General features: G+C 35.5%; 1 protein-coding gene across 1 annotated transcript in view; it reads left to right on the top strand.

Moving 5' to 3' along the window:
• The window catches only part of CEP57 (centrosomal protein 57), a 43,491-nt gene that overhangs the window by 1,160 nt on the left and 17,500 nt on the right, over positions 1–24,831 (top strand). Inside the window, exons 2-6 of the mRNA XM_045556896.1 lie at positions 8,712–8,868; positions 19,780–19,959; positions 20,306–20,427; positions 22,660–22,776; positions 23,725–23,802. Coding sequence (XP_045412852.1) covers positions 8,712–8,868; positions 19,780–19,959; positions 20,306–20,427; positions 22,660–22,776; positions 23,725–23,802 — 654 coding nt within the window. The remainder of the gene's footprint in view (positions 1–8,711; positions 8,869–19,779; positions 19,960–20,305; positions 20,428–22,659; positions 22,777–23,724; positions 23,803–24,831) is intronic.

Genomic DNA, 24,831 nt, shown 5'->3' with positions numbered 1-24,831 from the left:
CTGTTTAGCAAATGCTTGGTGCCTGGCATACTGTTAGGCTTTAAAATTACACAGATGAATAGGACAGAAATCCTGCTTTGAAGAAACGAGTAGCCTGTTAAGTGTTACCATACTAGAATAATCTAAATGAGAGAGATTAGCAGTGCTTGGGTAAGCTAGAAGAGATTTCCTCACAGGAAGCTGGTGCTAGCTGCTTGTGGAGAGTTGTAATTGCTTGTCACAAGAATCGTGGAAAGATAAAAAGGCACTGCAGACATTTTGGAGTATGTACCAAGACAATAGGTGCTTTCGAAAAACTTGGGATGCTTTGGAATGAGCAAAGATAATAAGGAGGTACAGTTGGGTGAGATGAATTGGAAAAGTAGGTGAAAACATGGGAAAAGAGAAGTAAATGAGGGAAGAAGCCAGGAGAATATTAGGATAAAGTGATTTCATAGAAGCTAGGAGTGCAGGGAGGGAACACTTAGCAGAGTCACCGTGGGGAAATCACACATATTCTCAGCTTTCTGTGGCTGTTAGAATTTGTGATAATGAGGCCAGAAGTATAAGAACGTCTCAGCAAAATGGGGATAACACGTTTGCAGAGAGGTCTAGGGAGGTTAAGGAGAAGTAATGAGTGAGGCAAGAATTAGATCAGTAAAAGGAAAGAAAAATAAGTGAAATAGAAATGTCAGTGGATAGAAGAGATTATATGGGAGATGTGATTAATTAAACCTGGAAGAAAAGGGCTTTTCACTACCATCAAAATTTAAGCACTTGAAGACTGAACAAGGGAAAATTACTCCTATAAATGTTGAATTGAGCTGCACTATGCCAAGGCAGTCTAGCCGAGCAGTGGGACTGAGATATATAGTCAACCCTGAGTCCTTATGGTAGTCTTGACAGAAATCCCCCAAAAATGTTAAATAGAAAACCATATTAATATTTATTGTGCTAAACTCAGCTTAAAGTGGATTAAGGGTATGCTAAGAATATCTAGATCCTTCACAAATCAAAGTATAACAACCTTCTTAACTAACTTCACCTGCTACATCAAAATGTCTACTTTGGAAGCTACTATTTCTTAAAACAAAAATGACTAACTTTAGTTGGTTTCTTGGTGTGTAAGAAATGGCCCTGCTTGGATGCCCCATCAGAAATAAGGCTACCATTTCCAACAGAATTGTAAAAGCACTTTGTCTTAACAAACAGCTAATCAGTAAGATAACATAAAAAGATTTTTTAAAACTACAACATGAACCACAAAGACTGTTCATTCAGATTCAAGGTTGTGAACATTGAGACCTCAGATGTATTCAACTGTATTTAGCATTGATAAACACCTGAACCTAGTTGTAGAAAATGGAGGCGTTTTTACTTGGCAAGGATTTTTAACAAGTAGATTCACAAATAACAGTCTTTAGGAAGCAGAGACCATGTAAATCTCAAAATGTAAACAACATGGAACTAGGCAATAAGTTTCAAGTGGTCTTTTTAAGTATTCTTTCACCACAACAGCAGCAAGAAGAGTAGCAACAGCAGGTAACATTTATTGGTTACCGTGTATCAACTCACTGGTGGAAAGGGCAGGAAAACAACCCTGATTGGGCATAATGAATTTAATGCTATGTAGAAGTATGGGCAGCATAGTGTTGAAATACAATATTGTCTTTCATCTCAGCCTTTTAATATTTTCCCAATAACCAATGCCCTTGTAAGATTTATTTTGGAGAATAATAAAATGAATACTTTCATACCCTTTTTGCATCTTCCTGTTCCTTCTTCCCCCCACACCCACCACCGTACATTTTAAGATCATAGTAATATATAATATTGGGTGTCTATGAGACCCTCTCAGGAAGTCTACAAGATCTCTCTTATCCAACTGCATGTTTGTGGGAGACTAGCTTTGCTTTATGTACTTCAACCAAAATAATATATCTAACAGTGAATGCAGAAGTAGGTAAGAGAATCCAGCATCCTTACTTTAAGCTAGACATTAAAGAGATTTGCAAAGATGTAAAACAGTGACACTCTTCGGTAAATTTTTAAGAGTATAAAGGGGTCCTGAGAGAAAAGGTTTGTGAGGAGCAACTCTAGAGCAGTGATTTTTCAAACTGCAGGCTGGTCTGTGGGTTACAACTCAGTAGTGGGTTGTGGAATATGTATAGTGGCTCAGCCCTTTCAAAAAAGGGGAGAGAGAAAACAGTTCAGCAGATATACCTGTGAGTGAAATTGCATCTTCAGCTTTCCTTGGTTATGCTAAATTGTTTTCTAGAGCGATTATAGCAATATGTTTCCACCAGCAGTCCTCTTTTATGTCCTCTTAAATGGGTGGTATTGTCCCACTTGTAAATTTTTGCTAAGTGGTGCGGTGTGAAGTGATAATCTTGTTCTTTTGTGATAATGTGCTCCAGTAATCATTGATGAGGAAGCACCCTTTTTTCCCTATTTCTTTAGTAGTTTTTTTTGTGTTTTTTCTTCTGTGAAATGCTCCTTCATGTCTTTTGCTTCTTTTTCAATTGGGTTGCCTTTTCTTTTATATAAGCATTCTTTTATATATTCTGGATGTTAATCCTCAGTCTGTTAGGACTATTCCAGATACACCTGGGCTTGTCTTTGGTATCTTTTCATTAATAGGAATTCTTAATTTTAATGTAAAATTTTGGTCTTTTCTTATGATTAGTGATTTTTGTTTAAAAAATTTCTTTGCTCTAAAGCCTTGATTATATTCTTCTATATTTTTCCCTACAAATTTTAAAATTGTGGTTTTGTTTGTTTGTTTGTTTGTTTGTTTGTTGTGAGACAGGATCTCATTCTGCTGCCCAGGTTAGAGTGCAGTGGCTTCATGGTAGCTCACTGCAACCCTTGGAACTCTTGGGCTCAAATGATCCTCCTGCCCCAGCCTTCGTAGTAGCTGGGACTACAGGGCCCACCACCAAGCCCAGCTAATTTTCTTTTTATTCTTTTAGAAACTTGCTGTGTGGCTCAGGCTGGTCTGGAACTTCTAGACTCAAGTGATCCTCCTGCCTCAGCCTCCCAAAGTGCTAGGATTTACAGGCATGAGCCACCAAGCCTGGCCTAAAGTTAAGGCCTTTTAAGTCTTTAATTTACTTGACATTAATTTGTATGCTGTGATGTAGGGATCCTATTTAATGTTTTTACTTAAAATACACAATTGTCTCAGTACTACTTGTTAAAAAACTCATCCTTTTCCCTGGGATTTGCAGTTCTAGCTCTATCAGTATGTTAATTTTCTACGTGTATGGGTGTGTTACTGCGCTCTTTGGTTCCACTCTTGCTTGTTTCTCCCTATGTAGATACCCACTGTACTAGGTGAGTATCTAAAGTGGGCAGGAGAAGAGGTATACTTTCCTTGTTCCTCAAGAGAAATGTTGGCTATTCATGGTCCTTTTCTTCAGTAGAAATTCTGAAACCGGCTATTGGATTTTTGATTGAACTTCTAGTTTAATTTGAGAATAACTGATGTTTTTAAGATATTGAACCTTCTATCAGTGAATGTTAATGTACTCCATTTATTTAGAACTTTAACATTTTTGTAATTTCAAATCTTGTATATTTACGAAATTTATTTCTAGTTGTTTGTGATATATATTTTCATAAGTTGCATTTTCTAACTAGTATATAGAATTATTGATTCTTACATATTAATTTTATCCAGCAACCTTGCCAAACTCTAGTTAATTCCAATAATTGAGGATTATTTGATGTTTTCTACTTAGTCATAATCTGTGAAGTTTGGATTCTTCTTTCTTTTCTATCTTAGTATCTGTTAGTTCTTACCATTGCCTTAATGTGCAGACTAGGAAATGCAGTACGAAGTTGACTAGAAGTTGTTGTGTAGATACCTTTATCCTGTTCCTCATTTTAAAAGGAATGTCACAAATTTTTGCACCATTGAGTTATGTTTGCCATGTTTTTGTAAAACTTTGTATTATCATAAGAAAATAGTCGTTTTTAATAATTGCTGGATATCGAATTTTATTGAATGCATTTTTAACATTTGTTGATAATCATACGGATTTTTACTTTAGTAGGATAAATTATGTTAAAAGACAGTATTCATCCTGTTCTGCATTACTAGAATAACCTCACCTTGATCATATTGTTTTATCCCTTCTGTATAGTTGGTATGAGTTACTCAATTTTTTGTTTAAAATGTTTAAATTTGTTTATCAGGAAATAATGGCCTATAATTTTTCTTTATTACATTGTTACCTGGTTTGGGGATCAAGACAGACTTATAAAATGAATGGGTTCCCTCTTTTTCTGTTTCCTTAAAGTGTTTGTGTAAGGATTAAAGCATCTGTTGAATATTTTGTGAAACTCAAATTGATTCTTTAAAACTGTTACATTGATTGTGAAGACTGCTTAGAGCTCTACATTAAGTTCCTCCACCTTTGGACCTTGACTTAGTTCTCCGATTTTCTTCAACTTTGTATACACAAACCTTTTTTTCAGCTAAACAAATGTATTCATTAACCTGGGAATAATTGCTTTTCAAACCCATTTCTAGTTTGCCTATCAAAACACAGGTCAATCTGCAGGACTCAGTATTGATTTCAGCATTATTAGAAACCTTCCTTTACCACAGTAATTTGAAGCAATGGTCTGTTGTTGAATGCCTCTGAATCTAATTTGCACTTAGTCTCTGTTACATCCAATTTAGCAGGCCACCAGCTCTTTGTGTTTGAATTTTATCTACCTAATTTATTCTAGCTAGGTTGCACATTCCACTTAAAACTAAAACAATACACATTTTTTAGTCATCCTTCATACTTAACACAGTGTTATACAGAGATGTTCAATAAATATTTGAATTTTAAGTGTTCTTAAATAGGATATTTGCCCTAACAGCATAAGCCACCAGTGATCAGGTTAAACATTTTGCCTTTAATCCTGAAATCGTATCCTAGAAACATATTTTGTTGGAACAATTTTTACTGAATGCTTGGAGTCAGATTGGGAGTTGGAAGCCTTAGGCTTTCTACACAGCTTTCCTGTAGCATTTTTGCTATTTGTTACTATTTGATGAAAAGGAAACCAAAAGCTTTTGATTATCTCTCAAGGGATTATCATAACTTTATCAAAAGGGATAATTTTTTAATAAATAATGTGCAGTTCTCTTGTTTTGCAAAGAAATTGTATAATTATTTCCACAGATTTATTAAATGTTTGAGTGTCTTTATCGGAACTTAAACTCTAGTAGGAACAAGTATACATTTCTCCAACAACACTTCTGCACAGTTATTGAAATAACTCCTACAGTTATTTCAATTCTGACACTACCCAGATGTAGCTCAGACTCCCCACACAGTAAGGGGCACAGACTCACAAAACTGCCCCCACTTAAGTCAACAGCCAGAAGTCCTGGGTATCTCCAAGGCACCTTCATTTCTGCTCAGCTGACTAAAACTTAAGGGGTTCCCACAACTTTGCTAGAATGACTTATAGCCCTCAGGAAAGTACTAAAACAGTTGCAGTTTTATTATAATGGATACAGCTCAGGAGTAGTCAAATGGAAGAGACACAGGAAAAGTGTGAAGGGGCTTGCTTCCATACCCTCTACACCACCTTCGCAGCTCATCAGGGTGTTCACCCATCCAAAAGCTACCCAAACCTAATTATTCAAGAGTTATCTTATTGAGATTTCATTACATAGGCATAACTGATTAAATCATTAATATTGTCCATTGGTGATTGTGCTCGATCTCCACCCCTCCCCTCCCCTGAGGTTGGAGTGTAGGGATGGTATTTGTAATTCTCTAATATCAGGTGGTTGGTTTTTGTGGCAACTAGCCCCCAGAAGATATCTTCAAAACTGAAATTACCTAGGGACCCAACCATGAGTCCCCTTGGCGTAACAAAGACACGGCTATATTTGAGAAATTGCAGGAGTTTTTGAATCTCTATCTGGAACCAGAGACAAACTAAGCATAATTTTTTTTAATTATACCACAGGGTATACAGATAATAAAAATATATAGTGGTGAGTGTTTTCAAAAAAAGGTAAGAAGATAGAGTGACAGATGGTTGCTATTTTAGATAGGGTGGTCTGGGAAGGCCTCACTGACACTTTTGAGCAGATACCTGAATGAAGTGAGGAAAGGGAGCTTTCCAGGTACTGTAAACATAGCATATGGAAATGGAGTGTATTGTGCATGTCAGTATGGTGGTCAGTATGGCTGGAAAATAGTGAGGGGAGGAGGGAGATGGTGTGAAGAGAGAGTGTTAGGGTTAGCCTGGGGTTTGATTATGTGGGGCTTTATAAGCCATGGTAAAAACTTTGGATTTTATTCTATAGTAAAAATCTGTTGGAGGGTTTTGATTAGGAATATTACTTTAATTGATTTACTTTTTTAAAGGATCATTATGACTATCAAACTTTGGACAACCGACCAAGGAAGTGGACAAGAGCAGTTTAGAGGCTGTTATGTTAGCCCAGACTAGAGATCATCATGGTGTGAACCAGGGTAGTAGTTGTGGAATTGATGAGAAGTTGAAGAGTTTCTGGATATATTCTGAAGACAGAGCCCCAAAACGATTTAGTACCAGTAAAGATTGGATGTTGGATATATGAGAAATGACCCCATCTAAGGATTTTAATTTAACCTGAGTAGCTGGATAAATGGTGTGCCATGTATTTTGATATGCTAGGAGAGGAGCAGGTTTTGGGACTAACAAGAATTTGGTTATAGACCTGTTAAATTTGATGTGCCCCTTAGATATCTAAGTGGAGATAATGAGTAGTAGAAAGGTGGATATGAGTGTAGAGTTTGAGAGGGAGAGCTCTTGATTCCATATTTAAACTTGAGAGTTACCTGCAAATACTTAGAGGCTTTTTAAAGCCCTGTGAGTGGATGAAATCATCAAGGGAATTCATGTTGATAAAAAAAAAGAGAGAGAGAGAGGCTCTAGGAGGAAAACCAGGGAGTACGGTGTTGCATCCATTAAGGAGAGTTTGAGATGAAGTGATTACTCTGTCATGCTTCTGAGAGGTCATTGAATTCAGCAATGCAGAAATCATTGATTTTGAAGAGCTGTTCCTTTGGAGTGGGTGAGAGGAGAGGTGATTCAAGAGGTGGCAACAATTACAAGCAATTCTTTTGAGAGATTGTTATAAAAGCTGAGAAATGAGGCCAGAACTAGAGGGAAGTCCTAAATTTCAGGCTCTTTCAGGTTTGTCTTTTTTTTTTTTTTGTCCTTAATGAGAATGTGAAAGATCTAGTAGAGAGGGAGAAATAGACATTAATTACAAGAACCAAGTCTATGACTAGGTAAATGGAGACAGGTCCATTACACAAGCTATTATTTCTTTCACAGGAGCAGATGTAGAATGTATGAGAACAGATGTACGTAGGTTGGAGGGTTCTCTTTTGAGACCTAGTTTATTCAGTTAATCACATAATTTATGTGGCTCTCTGATTCTTTTGAGGCAAGGGTGGTAGGGGTGGTAGGCAAGTCACTTAACTTTTTTGAATGTTAAATGGTAGGATGTAGGTAACCAATGAAGACCTAAGGTTCTGTGTGATTACGTTGTGCGCAACTCATGATCCTTTGCAAGACTTTTGACCGTATTATAAAAAATTGAAAACTTACCCTATTTTCCAGTTACCTCTAATATCAGATGTCAATTTACCATTAAATTTGGAAAATGACAAATATTTGTCCTTGTTGTATACAAACGCACTTACTGCAGTAGATTTTGCATTTATTTATAACATGGAAGTAGAATCTTCAATTTTTAGTAAGATTTAAATGCAGTCTAGGTATTTTGATAGCCTTTATTTCAGGAGTTATTTACTGTTATTGTAAATACTCACTGTTCCTTTGTACTTTTCTGAAAACAGATTATTCTGATACTTCATAAATACAGTTCTCCAAAGGTTAGAGTTGAAAAACCTAGTTTGCTGTGGCCATTTGAAAAAAAAAAGAATGGATATTTGAGAATTTTGAACAGCTGGCAGTCGTATCTTCCACCTTAGCCCTCAGCTTCTCTGTTATTTCTGCCACTGTAGGTCCATCTATTAATAGGAAGTCGCCTACAACATATAAACAGTTAGCATCTGTGGATTGAGAATTATCATATGGAATCCCAAATTTAATAGAATGTCATTCATGACAGTGGTGTATGTGTGGAAATAAAGTATTATATTTGGATGTTTGATAAGCCTTAATGTTTTCTTATTGTTTCCCTTTTCTAACTAAATATAAATTCTTTGAGGCAAGGACAATGTCTTCTTTCTGAAGTTTTGGACACTGTAAATATTCAGGCAGTATTTTGTTGATTGAGGATAGAGAAATTCAGTCATTTGTAGCAGTTTCTGGCCCTGTAAAGAGACCATATGTACTTTTCTGAATGTATAGTTCACAGTGCATATTTTTAAGATACAGTTTATTAAGTTCATTGTGAGTAGCATATGTATTTCTGCACAGCATTTGTGTTTGAGTTGTAAGAGCATTATTTTCTTTTTATAGTATCTGGCATATGTCTACATTTAGGAAAATATGAAACACTTTAAAAGTTATATCTTTTTAAATAAATAATGATTGAATTCTGTTGTATGTAGTCGTTGGGTTCTATTTTTTCCTGTTGGCTCTATCCATGTTCATATGGACAGTCAAGTTCTCAGTCTTGAATATTTATGGTTTAAATGCGCTATTTGTGGTTTAAATTTTTGAAAGATAATTTGTATGTTTTTATTTTTCAGAACACCTTAGGTGAAACATCAAGGTCTAATGGAAGTATGGTTCGCCATTCTTCATCTCCATATGTAGTATATCCATCCGATAAGCCTTTCCTGAATAGTGATCTACGACGCTCCCCAAATAAACCTACACTTGCCTATCCGGAAAGCAACAGTAGAGGTAATAGCGCCTAACAAAATAGATGTTGTTTGTGTCTACTTACTGGTTTAAAATTCTTAACTTTGTCCTCCATTATTTTGAAATTAGAGGAATTTCCCCCTTCCAGTTTTTAGCCTCCTCAAAATACTATGCTTTTCTTGTGTTCCTTATATTGATTATTGAACATCTTCATCCGCCAGATCACTGAAGCTAAAATACTAGAGTCACCTATGACTGCTCTTGTCATCTCCAGTGTCAATCAGGAACCAAGACTTGTATTTTTGTTTCTGAAATATCCCGAAAGCTAGTTGGTTCTGTCTCTTTTTGTTCTACTTTGGTTCAGCTACTCATCATTTGTTGCCTAGATGTTCACAATACACTCCTAATTGATCTCCCTGCCCATTTTCTCCTTCTCATCCCCAGTTAACAGGATTTTCACCATTTATTGTTATTCATCATCTCTCCCACTTTAAACAAAAAAGTTTTAGTACCTCTCCATGGCTTACATAAGTTCTTAAATTTTTTTATAACCTAGATTTTTTTTTTCCTTTTCTTTTTTTTTTTTTTTTTTTTTTTTTGAGACAGAGTCTCGCTTTGTTGCCCAGGCTAGAATGAGTGCCGCGGCGTCAGCCTAGCTCACAGCAACCTCAGACTCCTTGGCTTAAGCGATCCTACTGCCTCAGCCTCCCAAGTAGCTGGGACTACAGGCATGCGCCACTATGCCCGGCTAATTTTTTCTATATAGATTTTTAGTTGGCCATATAATTTCTTTCTATTTTTAGTAGAGATGAGGTCTCACTCTTGCTCAGGCTGGTCTCGAACTCCTGACCTTGAGCGATCCACCCACCTCGGCCTCCCAGAGTGCTAGGATTACAGGCGTGAGCCACCGCGCCCGGCCGTAACCTAGATTTTAACTGCCATCCCCAACTCCATCCCTAGCCTCTCTTCTCTGTTTCCTTACCCATCCTTTACTGTGGCTACTTTGAAATATATTTGTTCCTGGAACCTGCCATCTGTATTGGCTTTCTTGCTGCCTTAACAAATTGCCACAAACTCAACAGTTTTAAATAACACTAATTTATTTATTATCTCACAGTTTTTTTAGGTCAGAAGTCTGGGGTCCCTGCTTAGGGTCTTATAAGGCTCAAATGAAGATATTGGCTGGAGCTGTGTTCTTTACTGGAGGCTCTGGGGAAAATCTGCTTCCAAGCTCATTCAGATTCTTGGCCAAATTCAGTCCCTTGTAGTTCAGGACTGAGATTCTGTTGCCTAGCCAACTGTCAGTTGGGAACAGTCTTTGCTTCTAGAAACTGTCCTTGTTTCTTCTCATGCTTTCTTTATGGTCCCCTGCAGCAGCAGTGGTATACTAATCATCTTTGAGATGTTTCTTCATCTATAATACTTTGTATGTGTATGAGAGAGAGGTTTAAATGAAATGTATTTGCTTTATTTGAAATGCTGCTGTATTTCATTTTTTTCAAAATTGTGTTTAATCACTAATATTGCAGCAATTACTTGTGTTACTGATTCTCTAGGTAAAAGACATATTAGCCACATCATAAGCTACACAGGGATTTGTAAATTAGTTTAGGAACTTTTTTGTTCCAACTGAGGTGTATTGTAAGTATCTTAAAAATTAATCTCCTGATGAAACTGTTTTTCAAACTGTGGACTGATTGAACAGTAAAATACCAGGAAGGTAATATCTAAGTACAATTACACTGTAAATCTTAGCCCATAATGGCGGCTCAAAAGTGTGTGTGCTGAAATAAATGTAAGCAAATAGTCTGGTGTCTTTTAAGAATTTCAGTACTTGATATTCACTAAGTAGAAACCTCTTTGGAAGATACTGCATCTCAGTGATAAAGGAAATGTTGGCTGGGTGAGGTGGCTCATGCCTGTAATCCTAGCACTCGCCGGAGGCCGAGACAAGAGGGTTGCTTGAACTCAGGAGTTTGAGACCAGCCTGAGCAAGAGCAAGACCCCCATCTCTGCTAAAAATAGAAAAATTAGCTAGGCATCATGGCACTCACATGTAGTCCCAGCTACTTGGGAGGCTGAGGCAAGAGGATCACGTGAGCCCAGGAGTTTGAGGTTGCAGCCACTGTACTACCCAGGGCAACAGAGGAGACTGTGTCTCAAAAAAAAAAAAAAAACCAAAAAAAAAAAACCCATTAATTTAATAGCTAAAACAATTGGTAAAGGTGCTAATTATCAGAATATAGCAATTAAAGGCTTTGGCAATTAAAAAAATTGTTGCACGACATTAAAACAACAGATTTTAAGAGCAAAAATAAACAACTGAAATTAAAATAACCATGTAACAGAGTTCTAACAGGAAACAGAAGGTCTAAGAATTAGATATGAATTCTTCCTTTACAATATTCTATGTAGTTCTAATGTTTACATCCATGAAAAGAAACTTTTAAAAAAAGTGCAGAGAAAGGCAATTTATTAAAGAATGAAAGAATAAGAAAAATTAAGTGGGCAAATTAATTCACAGAGAGTCAGTAAATATTTAGCCCAGTATGTTACTAATAAAGCAAAATTCTTCTTAAGTGTGACAGTAATATTTTTAAGAAATATAATAGGGAAAGGAGAAAAAAGGAGATGAAAGAAAAATAACTGAGAAAAAATAACATGCAAGACAGCAAACAAGCTTTTATGCCTTCAGAGCACAGGGATGTGAACTGTTTAAGCACTGCCCCAGGATAAGCATTAATATCCATTATACTTTTAGAGCATTTCTAGTATTAATCCAACAATACTTTCAAAATGGGAAGGATAGATACAGAAATCACCATCCCTTTCCCAACTACAAAAAAATAAAGGCGATGAGGTATGAACAAAGGGCCAAGAGAGTTCACAAAAGACATTTGGGGTGGGCAGGGCAAGGTCTATATGTTGGGGAAGCTAGAGGAGAAGACTTTTCAGAGGAAGAAGGAAAAACTATATAATGTGGGCTTTAAAAAAGGAGTATATTTCTATAAGAAGGAAGTTTCAGTAAGAGTACAGCATGTGAAAGGCTTGCAGACTTTGTCAAGGACATTGTTGCTTTGTTTTTCTTTCCTTCCTGGGAGTGTGTGACGGCAGAGAATATAATGCTTAAAATTATAGTTTAGTCCCACTTCCTTAATTTGAGATAAAATTCGCAGTTTTACCTGACATTCCTTTTGCATCATCATTGGCAAACATTAACACAATGAAAAGAGCAAAAAGTCTTACTAGTATTATGAAAATAGTGTTGACATCACAGACCCTGAGAAAGGTCTCATGAATCCTGACCTCCGTGGGCTCATGCATTTGAAAACTACTGTAATAAAGGATCGGAGTACATTCAGAATAGTATTTTGTTCAGTAAAATACCAGGTGTAGGAAGAATGTAGATAGCAGCATCTTGTCTAGAATCTAGATGATAGCTCCTTGAAGGCAGAGATCATCCTAATTGTCTTTATGTTATCTCCTTGCAGAGTACCTTACACATCATGTGTGGTCTACAAACATTTGTTGAACTGAAGTTTACATCAGAAATAAATCTAAACTAAAGCAGTGACGGCATGCTTTGATGAGGGCAGTGAGGAAGATGGAGAAATCTTTGAGTCTAAGTTTTCTAGTATGGATAATAAATGGTGTGATTAAGACAGGTCACAGGAAAAATAGAGTATTTCAAGGAATGGTGGTATTATTTTGGCTATATCACGTTTGAAGTGCCTGTGAGTTAGAGGGAGGTGAATAGTAAGCAAGTGAAAATATAAGTCTGAGTTGCAATAGAGAATGCTACATTAATGAACTTAGGCATCATCAAGGATACAGTAGTGGATGAAGCCTATGAGGGGTTTCTTCAAGAAGAAAGTAGAGGGAGAAAAGAGCTCCGGAAAATACCATTTAAACAGTGAGCTAAAAATAGGAACAGTCAGAAAGGTAGAGAACTACCAAGACAGCAATATGGGAGAAACAAAAGATGCAAATTATTTTCTTTCTCCCTTAATCTACAACAAACTCGTATTGATGTATTAATAAAAAAAATGTTCCAAACAACAGATGAACCTGACTTTGTTATTAACAACAGATAACATTGAGATCTGCTAAGCTTAATGTACACCGTGCACTTCAGTCTTCTAAATGAATGATACACTGGGCTTGAGAAGTGGGTAGAAAGTCTTCCACTCTTTTAGTGCTCCTTGAAGTCACTTAAAGCAGTTTCCAGACTTTGCACATTAGAATCACCTGAGAATCTTCTTGGACTCCTGGCTTTCATTCAAAATATTCTTTTAGATATCTTTTAGATTTTTTTTCTTTTTGTGTGGGGTATGTCCTAGGCATTGCGATTTTTAAATGCCCCCTAGGACTAGATGTGGTTGGTGGCTTACTCCTGTAATCCTAGCACTTTGGGAGGCTGAGGCAGATCACTTGAGGCCAGAAGTTGGAGGTTGCAGTGAACTATGATGATGCCACTGCACTTTAGCCTGGGCGACAGAGACAGATCCTGTCTAAATAAGCGATCCCCAGGTATTTCAGAAATGCAGTGAAGTTAGGGAGGGAACCACTGGCTATGTTAGATAAAGGATGAATTACTGAGATGTAGTAAAGTTTTGCCAGGTAAAGAGTCAGGAAGAAAGGGATTGCTGCTAATTGTCTTCTAATTCAGCGGTCCCCAATCCCAGGCCATGGACTGTACTGGCCCTGTTATGAACTGGGCCGCACAGCAGGGTGTGAGTGGCCAGTGAGCCAGTAAAGCTTCATCTGTATTTACAGCTGCTCCCCATCGCCTGAGCTCCACCTCCTGTCAGATCTGTCAACTGTCTCCCATCACCTCCAGATGGGACCATCTAGTTGCAGGAGAACAAGCTCAGGGCTCCCACTGATTCTACATTATGGTGAGTTGTGTAAATCTTTCATTATATGTTATGATCTAATAATAATAGAAATAAAGTGCACAATGACTATAATGCGCTTGAATCATCCCAAAACCATTTCCTCACCCCACCTTCGCCTCCACACCCCTTGCCACAGTCCGTGGAAAAACTGTCTTCCATGAAAACAGTCCTTGGTGCCAAAGAGATTAGGGACTGCTGTTCTAATTGATATTTTAAATTAATAATCATGGAGATTTTCCTTCATATATGTTTATTAAAACATTTGAGTGCCAACTGTGTGCCACACATAGTGATAGCACTGGAGTTTTAATTATGAATAAAATCCCCCATTCCCAGGGGAGAAGAAAGAGGCAAAGCACGTGCAGTTGTCTGTCCATGTCCACGGGTTCCACATCCTCCAACTCAACCAACCAGGGATTGAAAATGTAGTTATGTCTGTACTGAACATGTACAGACATTTTTCCCTAAACAATACGGTATAACAACTATTTACATTGGATTAGGTATTATAAATAATCTAGAGAAGATTTAAAGTGTACAGGAGGATATGCTAGGTTATATGCAAATACTGTACCATTTTATATAAGGGGCTTGAGTATGCTCAGATTTGGGATTGGGTGGTGTCTTGGAAACAGTCCCCTGAAATAGTGAGGTTTGACGATACCTCTATGTAAAGATTACCTTCTCACCTCGCTAGGAGTGAACCACACATGCACAACTACCAGGGCAGCCCCTAACAGGCTGGGTTTGATGTCCTTCTTTAGGACAGAGAGCATACAGACTCCAGCTACCAACTGAATTATTCTCATAAGAACAAATAAATGGCACCCTCATATTTATTTTAAATGTTATATGAATAAGAGATTGTCTCCTTCCTCAAGGAGCTCATGTTTCAGTGATCATTAAGTAAAAGTTTAAGAAAAACTGAGTATCTCCCTTTGTGTCTATAATTTTCCAGAGGCATTTACACTTCATACATAACCAAAATATTTCATTTTGAACATGTATGTTCAGAAACATTGTGGGTAGTATGGAGGATAAACATTTTAAATCTGGTGTTTGCTATGAACAGTCTATCAGTCTATTTCCTTTCCTTTTTTTTTTTTTTTTTTTTTTTTGAGACAGTCTCGCCCAGTTGCCTGGGCTAGAGTACCATGGCATCAGCCTAGCTCACAGCAACCTCTAACTCCTGGGCTCAAGCAATCCTCCTGCTTCTCAGCCTCCCGAGTAGCTGGGACTACAGGCACACACCACCATGCCTTGCTAATTTTTTTTATTTTTAGTTGCCCAGCTAATTTTTTCTATTTTTGGTAGAAACGGGGTCTCACACTTGCTCAGGCTGGCCTCAAATTCCTGAGCTCAAGCAGTCCTCCCACTTCTGCCTCCCAGAGTGCTAAGATTACAGGCATGAGCCACCGCACCCAGCTGAACAGTCTGTTTCTGAAAGGAAAAATATAGTATTTCAGTATGTTACTTTTTTCTTTAAACAAGTATTAATGAGTTTGCTGCTTCTAGAAATGTTTTCCCCAGCTGTCTCTCTTCCCAGTATGTGAAGTTAAAAAAAAATCTCTGAATTGTTCATTGTTCATTTCTACATAGAATATTTTTCATTCAGGAATTTTTGCAAGTAACATGGTAACGTAAGCATAATTAGCACAGTAGTTTGTGACCTCATAGAAGAGAGGACAATAGAAGGGAAGAAAAAGCAAGAACTCACCCTCATACCTTTTTAAGGAGAAAATGAATGCTTAAGATCTATCACTTGGTTTACCTAGAATGTTTTTTTAACTCAAGAAAGCAGACATGTTTGTAAGAAAAAACTATATATAAAACTAAAAACCTATACCAAATATAACTCTTGAAATGAAGATATAAAATGTAAATTAATAACCTGGATCCAAAAATCCCTAATTAGAAAACTAGACAATAAGAGGATGAAATAAAAAGCTTGCCAAATTTCATTTTTGACATTGAAAATGTTTTCAGCAATGTGTTTATGGGCTTGTGTGTTTATGTATTTTTAAACATATAGTTAGCCACTAGTAGAATAAAGTCATATTTTATCTTTGTAATACTAGATTTATTTTTATAAAGAGCTTAGAAAAAGTACAGTTAATAGTTTCCTAGTTATAAGTAATAGAAACTCTGACTGAACTAGTTTTGGCAAAGAGGAGTCTTTTGCTTTACAAACATGTAAGCAAGGATTAAACAACCAAGAACATGAAGTGCAGTATACAGGTGGACTTTAAGAGTATCAGAAACCACGGGCTCGAATATGGCCAGCACTTTCTCTCCATCTCCTTTTTTTTCCCACCTAGCAGGAAATACAGCTGCTGACAGTTTTGGAGTTTTAAGTTAAACTAATTCTGATTTCAGTTTTTGGGCAGAAGTCCCAAGAAGACAGCCATTGTCTGGGCTTTAGTTGGGTGTTCCCTGTGGATCAATTAGCCAGATTTGTGAAAGGATAATAAAGGGATAAATCAGTTGTAGTTTATACCTATGTTGAGGTAAGAGGAAATTCCCAGAAAAAGAGGTATATCAGTCAGACAAACAGTTTCAAAGATGTATGCATTATGTTATATAGTAAAATATAATAAAAATTGAAGAAAACAATTAACATAAAATACAATGAAAAAATGATTTATCAGGTATTGCAGATGCAATTATGTTAACTCAAAAGAAAAGTCAATATATGCTTCTTAAGTAAAACCTGAAACAGAATGAAACAGATTAAGAATAAAAGGTTGGCACAGATGTATTAGAGCCATACAAATAAAAAGGATGGATGGCAGTATTATCATCAGACAGAATAATATAGACAAATATCAACATTTTCATATAATAATAAATAACAAATAACATCTGGCTTAAAATCAAGGAGGAGAATTACCCAGGTGCCAGAAATAAAATGTTCAAGCCAGAACAGTAAGGAGGATAATAAAGCCAAAAACCTAAGGGAGTCTTGTCATCAGACACAGAAGCCTTAGGTGTTCGAGTACAGTAGGGGAGAAGATAGGATATGAAATATAGGTAGAAATTGGAGAACAAAGCTTTAGGCCCTGGAATACTTCTTTTACAAAGCTGGGAGTGATGAAATTAGAGAAGTGGTATTGGAACAACTCGGCCTGTGGCCTGGGGAAGAAGCTGTGGATAGAAAAGTTAACCTCTGATAAATCAATCTAGATCTATTTCATGTGCTCACTGAGGTGCACACATGAAGACATGAATACATAGAGCTATACAATGTTAGTGAAAACTCTTAATATTATGAATTACATTTAAAGCATACTCATAAATAAATATGATATAAAATGGTGAGTAAAGAAAGGGTAATCCCCCTAACATATAAAAGCATAGAAAAAATCCAAAAGGATTTCAATAAAATATTCATGATTATTATACCTAGATAGTAGGATTATGGGTAAGATTTTTTTTTCTTTTTCATGTTTTTTCTAAATTATCCATATGTGCATTTTTTTCAACTTTTTGAAAAAGACAGTAAAACAGTACACATTTAAACGGGTTGTAGTACTTGGAAGGAATTTAATATAATATAATCTTAAATACTTTTCATTATAGAGCAAGAAAAGAATGAAAATAGTTAAACATTAAGTTTACTAAAGAACAAAAGAAGAATAAGGAAAGTGGGCAAAAGAACTAATGTTTGGCCTTGTATTTTGTTTTGCTTTGAAGTAAAAATGCTAAAGATTTCTAAGGAGATGCTAAGATTCTAAGAAAAACATAAATCTATTCACAAAATTAGAAATAAGGAAAATACAGTGGATTATTATAGTAACTATTATGTTCAGTTCTCTATTAATAATTTTTAATATTTTTCAGAAATTTTTAAACATAGAAAAGGAAAAAAGTGATTGGAAAAGAAATTTTTTTACATTACATCATCAAAGCCTCAGTAAGGCTTGAGCCCCACGTAGTTTTAGGGAATAAATTTTGAGAAGTGCTTGAAAAACAAATCATCCCCATCATATATAAGCCATTCCAGAATCAGAATAGGAAAGCATACACCCCACCCTGGTTCTATTTGTTAATCCTGCATATCCCTATACTACTACTACAGTTGTTCACATATGGAAATGGAGTGTTCCAGCCAGTTTCAGTAATAAATATAGATGCAAAAATAAAATACTAGCAAAATTATGTGCTCTCGAATATAATTTAATGAAGAAATGCAAGAAATATGCCTCAGTGGTTCATTCAAAAGAGGTTAAGAAAACTTAATTGATATTAAGGGACATTTTTAAATTTTCTCTTTTTCTATTACATTTATCTGATTATTACAGGTATAAAAAAGAATTGCTCCTTTTAATATTAATCTTATATCTGGGTTCCTTTACTATTAGTTCTCAAAGTCTTTTCAGTTGATTTTTCAGGTTTCTAGGTGTATGTATTTCATGTTTGTGTTCTTTCCAGTTATAGTCTCATTGAATACCAATTAGCTATATTGTAAAATGTATCAGTCTCTTATTTGGGAGTTGTCATATGCACTGAAAAATTTGGTGAATGAATGAATGATGTTAATAAATGGATAAAATTGAAATACTGGCATAATAGTGAAACCAGAATAGAAGTCTGAAACTGTCTTAGGGATGTGTAAGTAATAATCATAGGGTCTGTATCTTTGTGTCTCTATATATATCGGTGTATGTGTGAATTTAGTATGTGATAAATTTGGTATTTAAAGTTCTTCAGTACAGAAATACTTTTTATTTGACTTAACTGAATGTAAAAACATTTGAAATCCTAAGGGTAATAAAAGAAAATACAAAGTTTATCTGATCTTGAGGTTAGGAAAAACTTTCAAAGTATATAAACAAAGAAAGAAAACTTGATGGGAAATAATGTTAGGTATACCTTTATGAAAGATCAAAACATCTGTACGTCAAAACTAATAACAACAAAACTAGAATTAAAGACAGAAAATAAAATGGAGAGAGGGAAACTTTTTCCCATAGGAAAATGAGCAAAGGAAATTTATGAAAGGGAGAAAATTGGCCAATAATGTATACAAAAATATTAAACTGTTTAAACTTTAACAGAAATGCAAAATAACCATAAGTAGCATGTTTTCCTTATGAGAATGGCAGAAGTTTTCTGCGTTGGAAAAGACATGTACTTTTGATGAAAGTATAAATTGATGGAACCCCTTTTGAAGTTACTTTGTTTCAGAGCCTTTGAAATATAAATATTCTTTTACCCAGTAACTTAATTTTTTAGATTTTAATTATTGATCATAAGGAAATAATCTTTTAAGACTGATTACACTAGGGAATGCTCACTGGTAAGGATAAGGTGAAATTTAGGTATATTTTGATCTCAATTTATGCATGTATAAAAAGATTGAAAGAACTAAAAATGACAGTTGTTATCTCTGAGTTCCTGTATCTTCTATGTTAGCAGTCCCCAGCCTTTTTGGCACCAGGGACTGGTTTCACAGAAGACAATTTTTCCACGGATGGTGGGGCGGGGGGGATGGTTTAGGGATAGATAATTCAAGCTCATTACATTTATTGTGCACTTTATTTTTGTTATTATTACATTGTAATATATAATGAAATAATTATACAACTCACCATAATGCAGAATCTAATGCTGCTCCTGGTCTGACAGGAGGCTCAACTCAGGCCACTAAAAATATAGATTAAGCTTCCATAGCTCACCTGCCACTCACCTCTTGCTGTGCAGCCCAGTTTCAAACAGGCTACAGACCAGTACTGGTCCGCAGCCCAGGGGTTAGGGACTGCAGTCTACATTTTCTACAGTGAATACATATTACTTCTATAATCAGAAACTTTTGAAGGAAAATTTAGAGAGTGCTTAAAATGTAGATTTTAAGAAGTGCTTTTTGTGCTTGACTTTCTAACTCTACAATTGGATTCTGTTACACATGTGATATTTGTTAATAAAACAAAAAAGGTTTAGACAGTTAAAACTGTACTTTGGGGCAGTTTTGTGAATTTTGTGTGATTAGCTACATTTTTTTACCATTATATAAAATCCATCTATGTTGTTACTTTATATTATTTCTATTTGGCAGCCATATTTTCTGCTCTGAAAAATCTTCAAGATAAGATTCGACGCTTGGAACTTGAAAGGATTCAGGCAGAAGAAAGTGTGAAAACCTTGTCTAAAGAAACAATTGAATATAAGAAAGTACTAGATGAACAGATACAAGAAAGGGAGAATTCAAAGAATGAGGAATCAAAGCACAATCAAGGTTTGTTTAATTATGAAGGAAATTAAATTCTATCAATAAGTATTGTGAAATTATTCTAAAAGCAATTCTCTGTTAGTGTTTTCTAGTGGTTAGTATTTTAGGGCACTACAAAATCACACAGTGCTCAAGTGCATTTTGAGGAGCAAATGCTGATGTCATTCATTAAATTTACTGACTGAATGCAAGGCAGATTACTAGCATACAGAATGATTTAGATAACCTGAAAAGGCTTCAGAGGTATGGAACGTTTATATTTTATGTATAGTAGATTTGATTCCTGTTAACAGTTTGTTTAAACTATTCCATGGGTAAGCTGATTTCTGCTTTTTTTTTAATGTATTTTTAGAACTGACATCTCAGTTGTTAGCTGCAGAAAATAAGTGTAATCTTTTAGAAAAACAGTTGGAGTACATGCGAAATATGATAAAACATGCAGAAACAGAGAGGACGTCTGTCTTGGAGAAACAGGTAAGGCACTTCACAGACTGATACTCAAGAGCAGTTAGTTGTGGGGAAAATTAATTGAAATAAAGACCTTTATTCTCAGTGAACACTAACGGTGTCAAGGACTGAAATTTCCTGGGATCAGTTATGGAATCTGAAAGTTTGATTGGCTTTCTTCATTGTTGCATTTGGTAGAGTATTACTTAAATTGGAAAAATACTATACAGTTGTGGCATACTTTTAAGTCACGTGAACTTCTTTGAGTCTACCTTATAAAAAGTATAAATAATCATATGCCTCTGTACCTCTTAAATTTGTTTAAAGACTTTAGTGAGATACTTATTTGAAGATTCTTTATACTTTGTAAAACTCTTAACAGTTGTTATTTTAGCAAAGTATTTTTCTGCTTTGTTGTATCAGAGGTCTTTGTATTTAAGTAACTTGCACATTTGCGAGAGGGCGTCAACATGAGTCCTGAATATATTTTTTAAGGTATTTCCCTTTTCCTATTATCTAGAATTTGTATTCACGAATACTACAATTTCTGGACATCTTAACTCTGTTATACAAAATTTGACAGTTTATGTGCTTAATATGATCTAGATGCTCTAAAGTGTAAAAGAGAAATACTATGCAGCTTTTCTCAATACTTTGAGAAGATGTCTCAGTATTTAATTCTCATATGTATTATAGGTCTCTTCACTATGTTACTGAGTTTATTTCAGTAACCATATTTTTATATTTTCAGTTCGGTCTTTTTCCATCTACTTATTTTTGTTACTTTAATGTACTATTACTCTGTGGTTTTTATTCCTTTTCTCTTTTTGAACACTATAAACAATTCTCATATTTTTAAAGTGTTCATCCTCTTATTTGTGTTATCTACTGATTCTCCCTTATGTTCTTTTGGTTTTTTATGATGGCTTTTTTTTCATGGTGAACTCATATTCTTTAGAGTTGTTATTGTGGAAATTCAGTGCTTCCTAAGTTGTGTGGGCAGCCTTATGAGACAGTTGTGGATTCGCCTTTGCTGAAGCTTGATGACTCTGGTCCAGATTTATGTTAATATGTTGGTCACTATGGCATTATTGTGGATTATACATTGCCTGAATTTTTTATGTTGTTCCCATACATCTTATATACTCAGGCTCCAGTACTGCTTCATGTGATATTAGACTTAGGATCCCTTAATTTGCTTTCAAGTTCCTTTCTCTTTTGCATGTAGAGATTCTCTTTTCTTGATTTCAAGCTAGCTAAGTAATCAATAATTTATTACATTACTATTGCTATTTTGTCTCTGTGGTGGATGAAGTGGAGAAGGGAGGGATCAGTTCAATGAGGTAACTTTAAAATGTCTTGACTAATGTATCTAGGAGACAACTATATAATAGATGTCTTTGGATTATAGTCTTTGTTTCATCAGTAAATTTTAAATAGCCCTTTTTAATAAGGATAATTTCATAAGACTGGCTCCAATGCTGGAAATAAAATATGGTTTGTGCAAATTTTTAAGTTAATGGATTCTTTAAGAACTGTAACTATCACTAAGGTGTACAGAAGGGAATTAGTAGTTCATACAAATTCCTGATAAAATTATTGCTTTATATTGCTTTGCTGTATTCAAATTGCTATTATTATGATACCTATTGTCATAGCCTTATATAGAGAGATATACTATTCATAAGTCCAGTTATTTAGTGTTTTGGTTTTTTACTACTACTGGGCCCCAATTTAGTATATTTTCACTTCTCCTAGTTTAATGGTTTATTCTCTCAGTCTTTAAGTCTGTATATGAGGAAGTCTTTTTAAATCTGTGACTCTAAACCTGAAAATAAAAAGTTAAAAGAGTGTTTTATGTGGAATTCAAAGGAATGTAAAGCAGAACTTAATGAACTACGTAAGAGGACCAAACTAATTGAAAGTATTTGTGTGTGTGTGTGTGTGTGTGTGTGTGTAGCCTATATGTCCAATAAGTCCCTGCTATCCCAGGGCATAGAGATAGTCTCACTCTATAAAACCATGTGTTATGTAAAGTAGTATATATATTAATAGTAAGGGCAATATTCCACTTAAATCAATAATTCATTGATGCCTCTATGGTTTCATCTTAATAGTATTTTCCTAGAATTCCTCTGTATATCTAAATAATTCTAAGAAGGGCCAGACAGTAGCATACAATGTATTCTAAGGTATGCTCAGTGTTTTCCTATTTTTTAATTGTCAAATTATCATACTGTATTTAATGCTGTTTTTCAGGTTTCCTTAGAAAGAGAACGACAACATGATCAAACACATGTTCAGAGCCAGCTTGAAAAACTGGATCTTCTTGAACAAGAGTATAATAAACTTACCACAATGCAGGCTCTTGCAGAAGTCAGTGCATGCATCTTATACTCATTAATGCATATCAGTGTTTTTAAAATTATATCACTGGATATTTATAGCAATAAGTATGTAGGAGTTTTAGGCCAAGCCTAGTGGCTTATGCCTGTAATCTCAGCACTTTAGTTGGCTGAGGTGAGAGAATCTCTTGAGCCTAGACATTCAAAACCAGCTTGGGCAAAATAGCCAGACCCCATGACCCCATCTCTACAAAAAATAAAATTATTAGCCAAGTGTCATGGCACGTGCCTGTAGTCCTAGTAACTCTGGAAGCTGAGGCAGGAGTATCATTTGAGTCCAGTAATTCAAGATTACAGTGAGCTATGATCAAGCCACTGCATTCCAACCTGGGTGACAGAATGTGAGACCCTGTCTCTTAAAAAAAATATATTAATTCATTAATTTTAAAAAAGGAGCTTTAAAAAGAAAAAATGTAAGCTTGGAGAGAATGTTCACATTTTATAATCTTGATGGGCATTCTTTAAAAAAAGGAGGAATTCTTTTTTAAGGAATTCTTTTTGAAAATATTTAAAGATTACGTGTTTTTGAGTATCCTTAAGGTTTGTATCACTTGGATTAAGTTATTCTCTGAGCAAATTTTAAATTGTTGCACTTGGGAAGTATTTAATACCACTCAGAATAAAGTTCCAGATTCAGCCTCCATATGGTCTATTTACCTTCCTACAGATCTGTGTTCTTTGGCTGTAGATTTTACCCATAATTCTGTCCAACTGTGTTACAGCTAACCTTACAAATGACTCATAATTGAACACAATGGAGAGTGTCATGGATGCTGTCAAGCCCAGAGATCCCATTACTAGAGTGAACGAACAAGCTTATTTGTGCTAAAATTCACAAGTGCCTATGCTGCAATATTAAAATTTTACAAATAGATACTGAAGACTTTTCACTCTTACCCTTTTGATGTTTTTATCATAGAAAAAAATGCAAGAGTTGGAAGCAAAACTCCATGAAGAAGAACAGGAAAGGAAACGTATGCAAGCTAAGGCAGCTGAGGTAAGTTAATGTGAGCAAATAGGTTCCTCATATTTCTTAATCCCTCTTAACATACAAATAAACAGTTATATTTGGGCATCTTAGATTATTTGTTTTAGAGTAGTCCAATATATAAATTGTAGATACAGCTTAATGTGGAAATTATGATAATAAGTATTTTTATATACGAAGAGTAAAATTTGAGCAAATCTTCAGCGTATTTCAAATTGTGGAGTTTCAGCCAGCATTTAAAAAATAACAGACTAAAAAATACCAGAGATTATACACATAAGGTAAGTAATCATGTACACCTTATCATGGGTCACTATCAGAAATGTTCAAAAACCATCATTTAGTGTCCTACTTATAGGTACTTCTTTTCTTTGCGCTCAAGACATCAGGACAGAAGTTGAGGTGCTGGGATGCCCCAGTTTCAAACCAAGTGAACCTCCAGACCAGTTCACAGAAGCCACCACATGTGGACAATGAGCTCTACTTTCTCCTAGTTTGTTATTTTATCACCTGTACTGGCCACTGAATAGAATAGGTGAGGCACTGTGGATTCACAAAAGCATTGAGTTTATATGTACTAACTGGAACTCCATTTCTAGGAGATTTAGCAAGACCACTGAAGCAAGTCTGTAGATTCAGTAAAATAAAATATTGGTGTTTTCAACTGAAGACTCTGTCCTTATGAGCTTATTTGCTTAAATACCTCCAGATCTTCCCCTCCTCCTTCTAAGGTCTTTAAGTTTTATGACATTTGCTTGTACCTTTTCTCATATTAACACAAGAAGCAGGTACTGGGCCAGGCATGGTGGCTTATGCCTGTAATCCTAGCAGTCTAGGACGCCGAGGTAGGAGGATCTCTTGAGCTCAGGAGTTTGAGAGCAGCTTGAACAAGAGCAAGACCCTGTCTATACTAAAAATAGAAAAATTAGCCAGATGCAGTGCCTCACACCTGTAGTCCCAGCTACTCAGGAGGCTGAGGCAGGAGGATTGCTTGAGCCTAGGAATTTGAGGTTGCAGTGAGCTAGGATGATGCCACTG

This window comes from Lemur catta, chromosome 7 (assembly GCF_020740605.2).
Source record: "Lemur catta isolate mLemCat1 chromosome 7, mLemCat1.pri, whole genome shotgun sequence".
NCBI classification, from domain to species: Eukaryota; Metazoa; Chordata; class Mammalia; order Primates; family Lemuridae; genus Lemur; species Lemur catta.
Note: the sequence above shows the minus strand (reverse complement) of the source record. Positions and strands in the feature narration are given on the sequence as shown.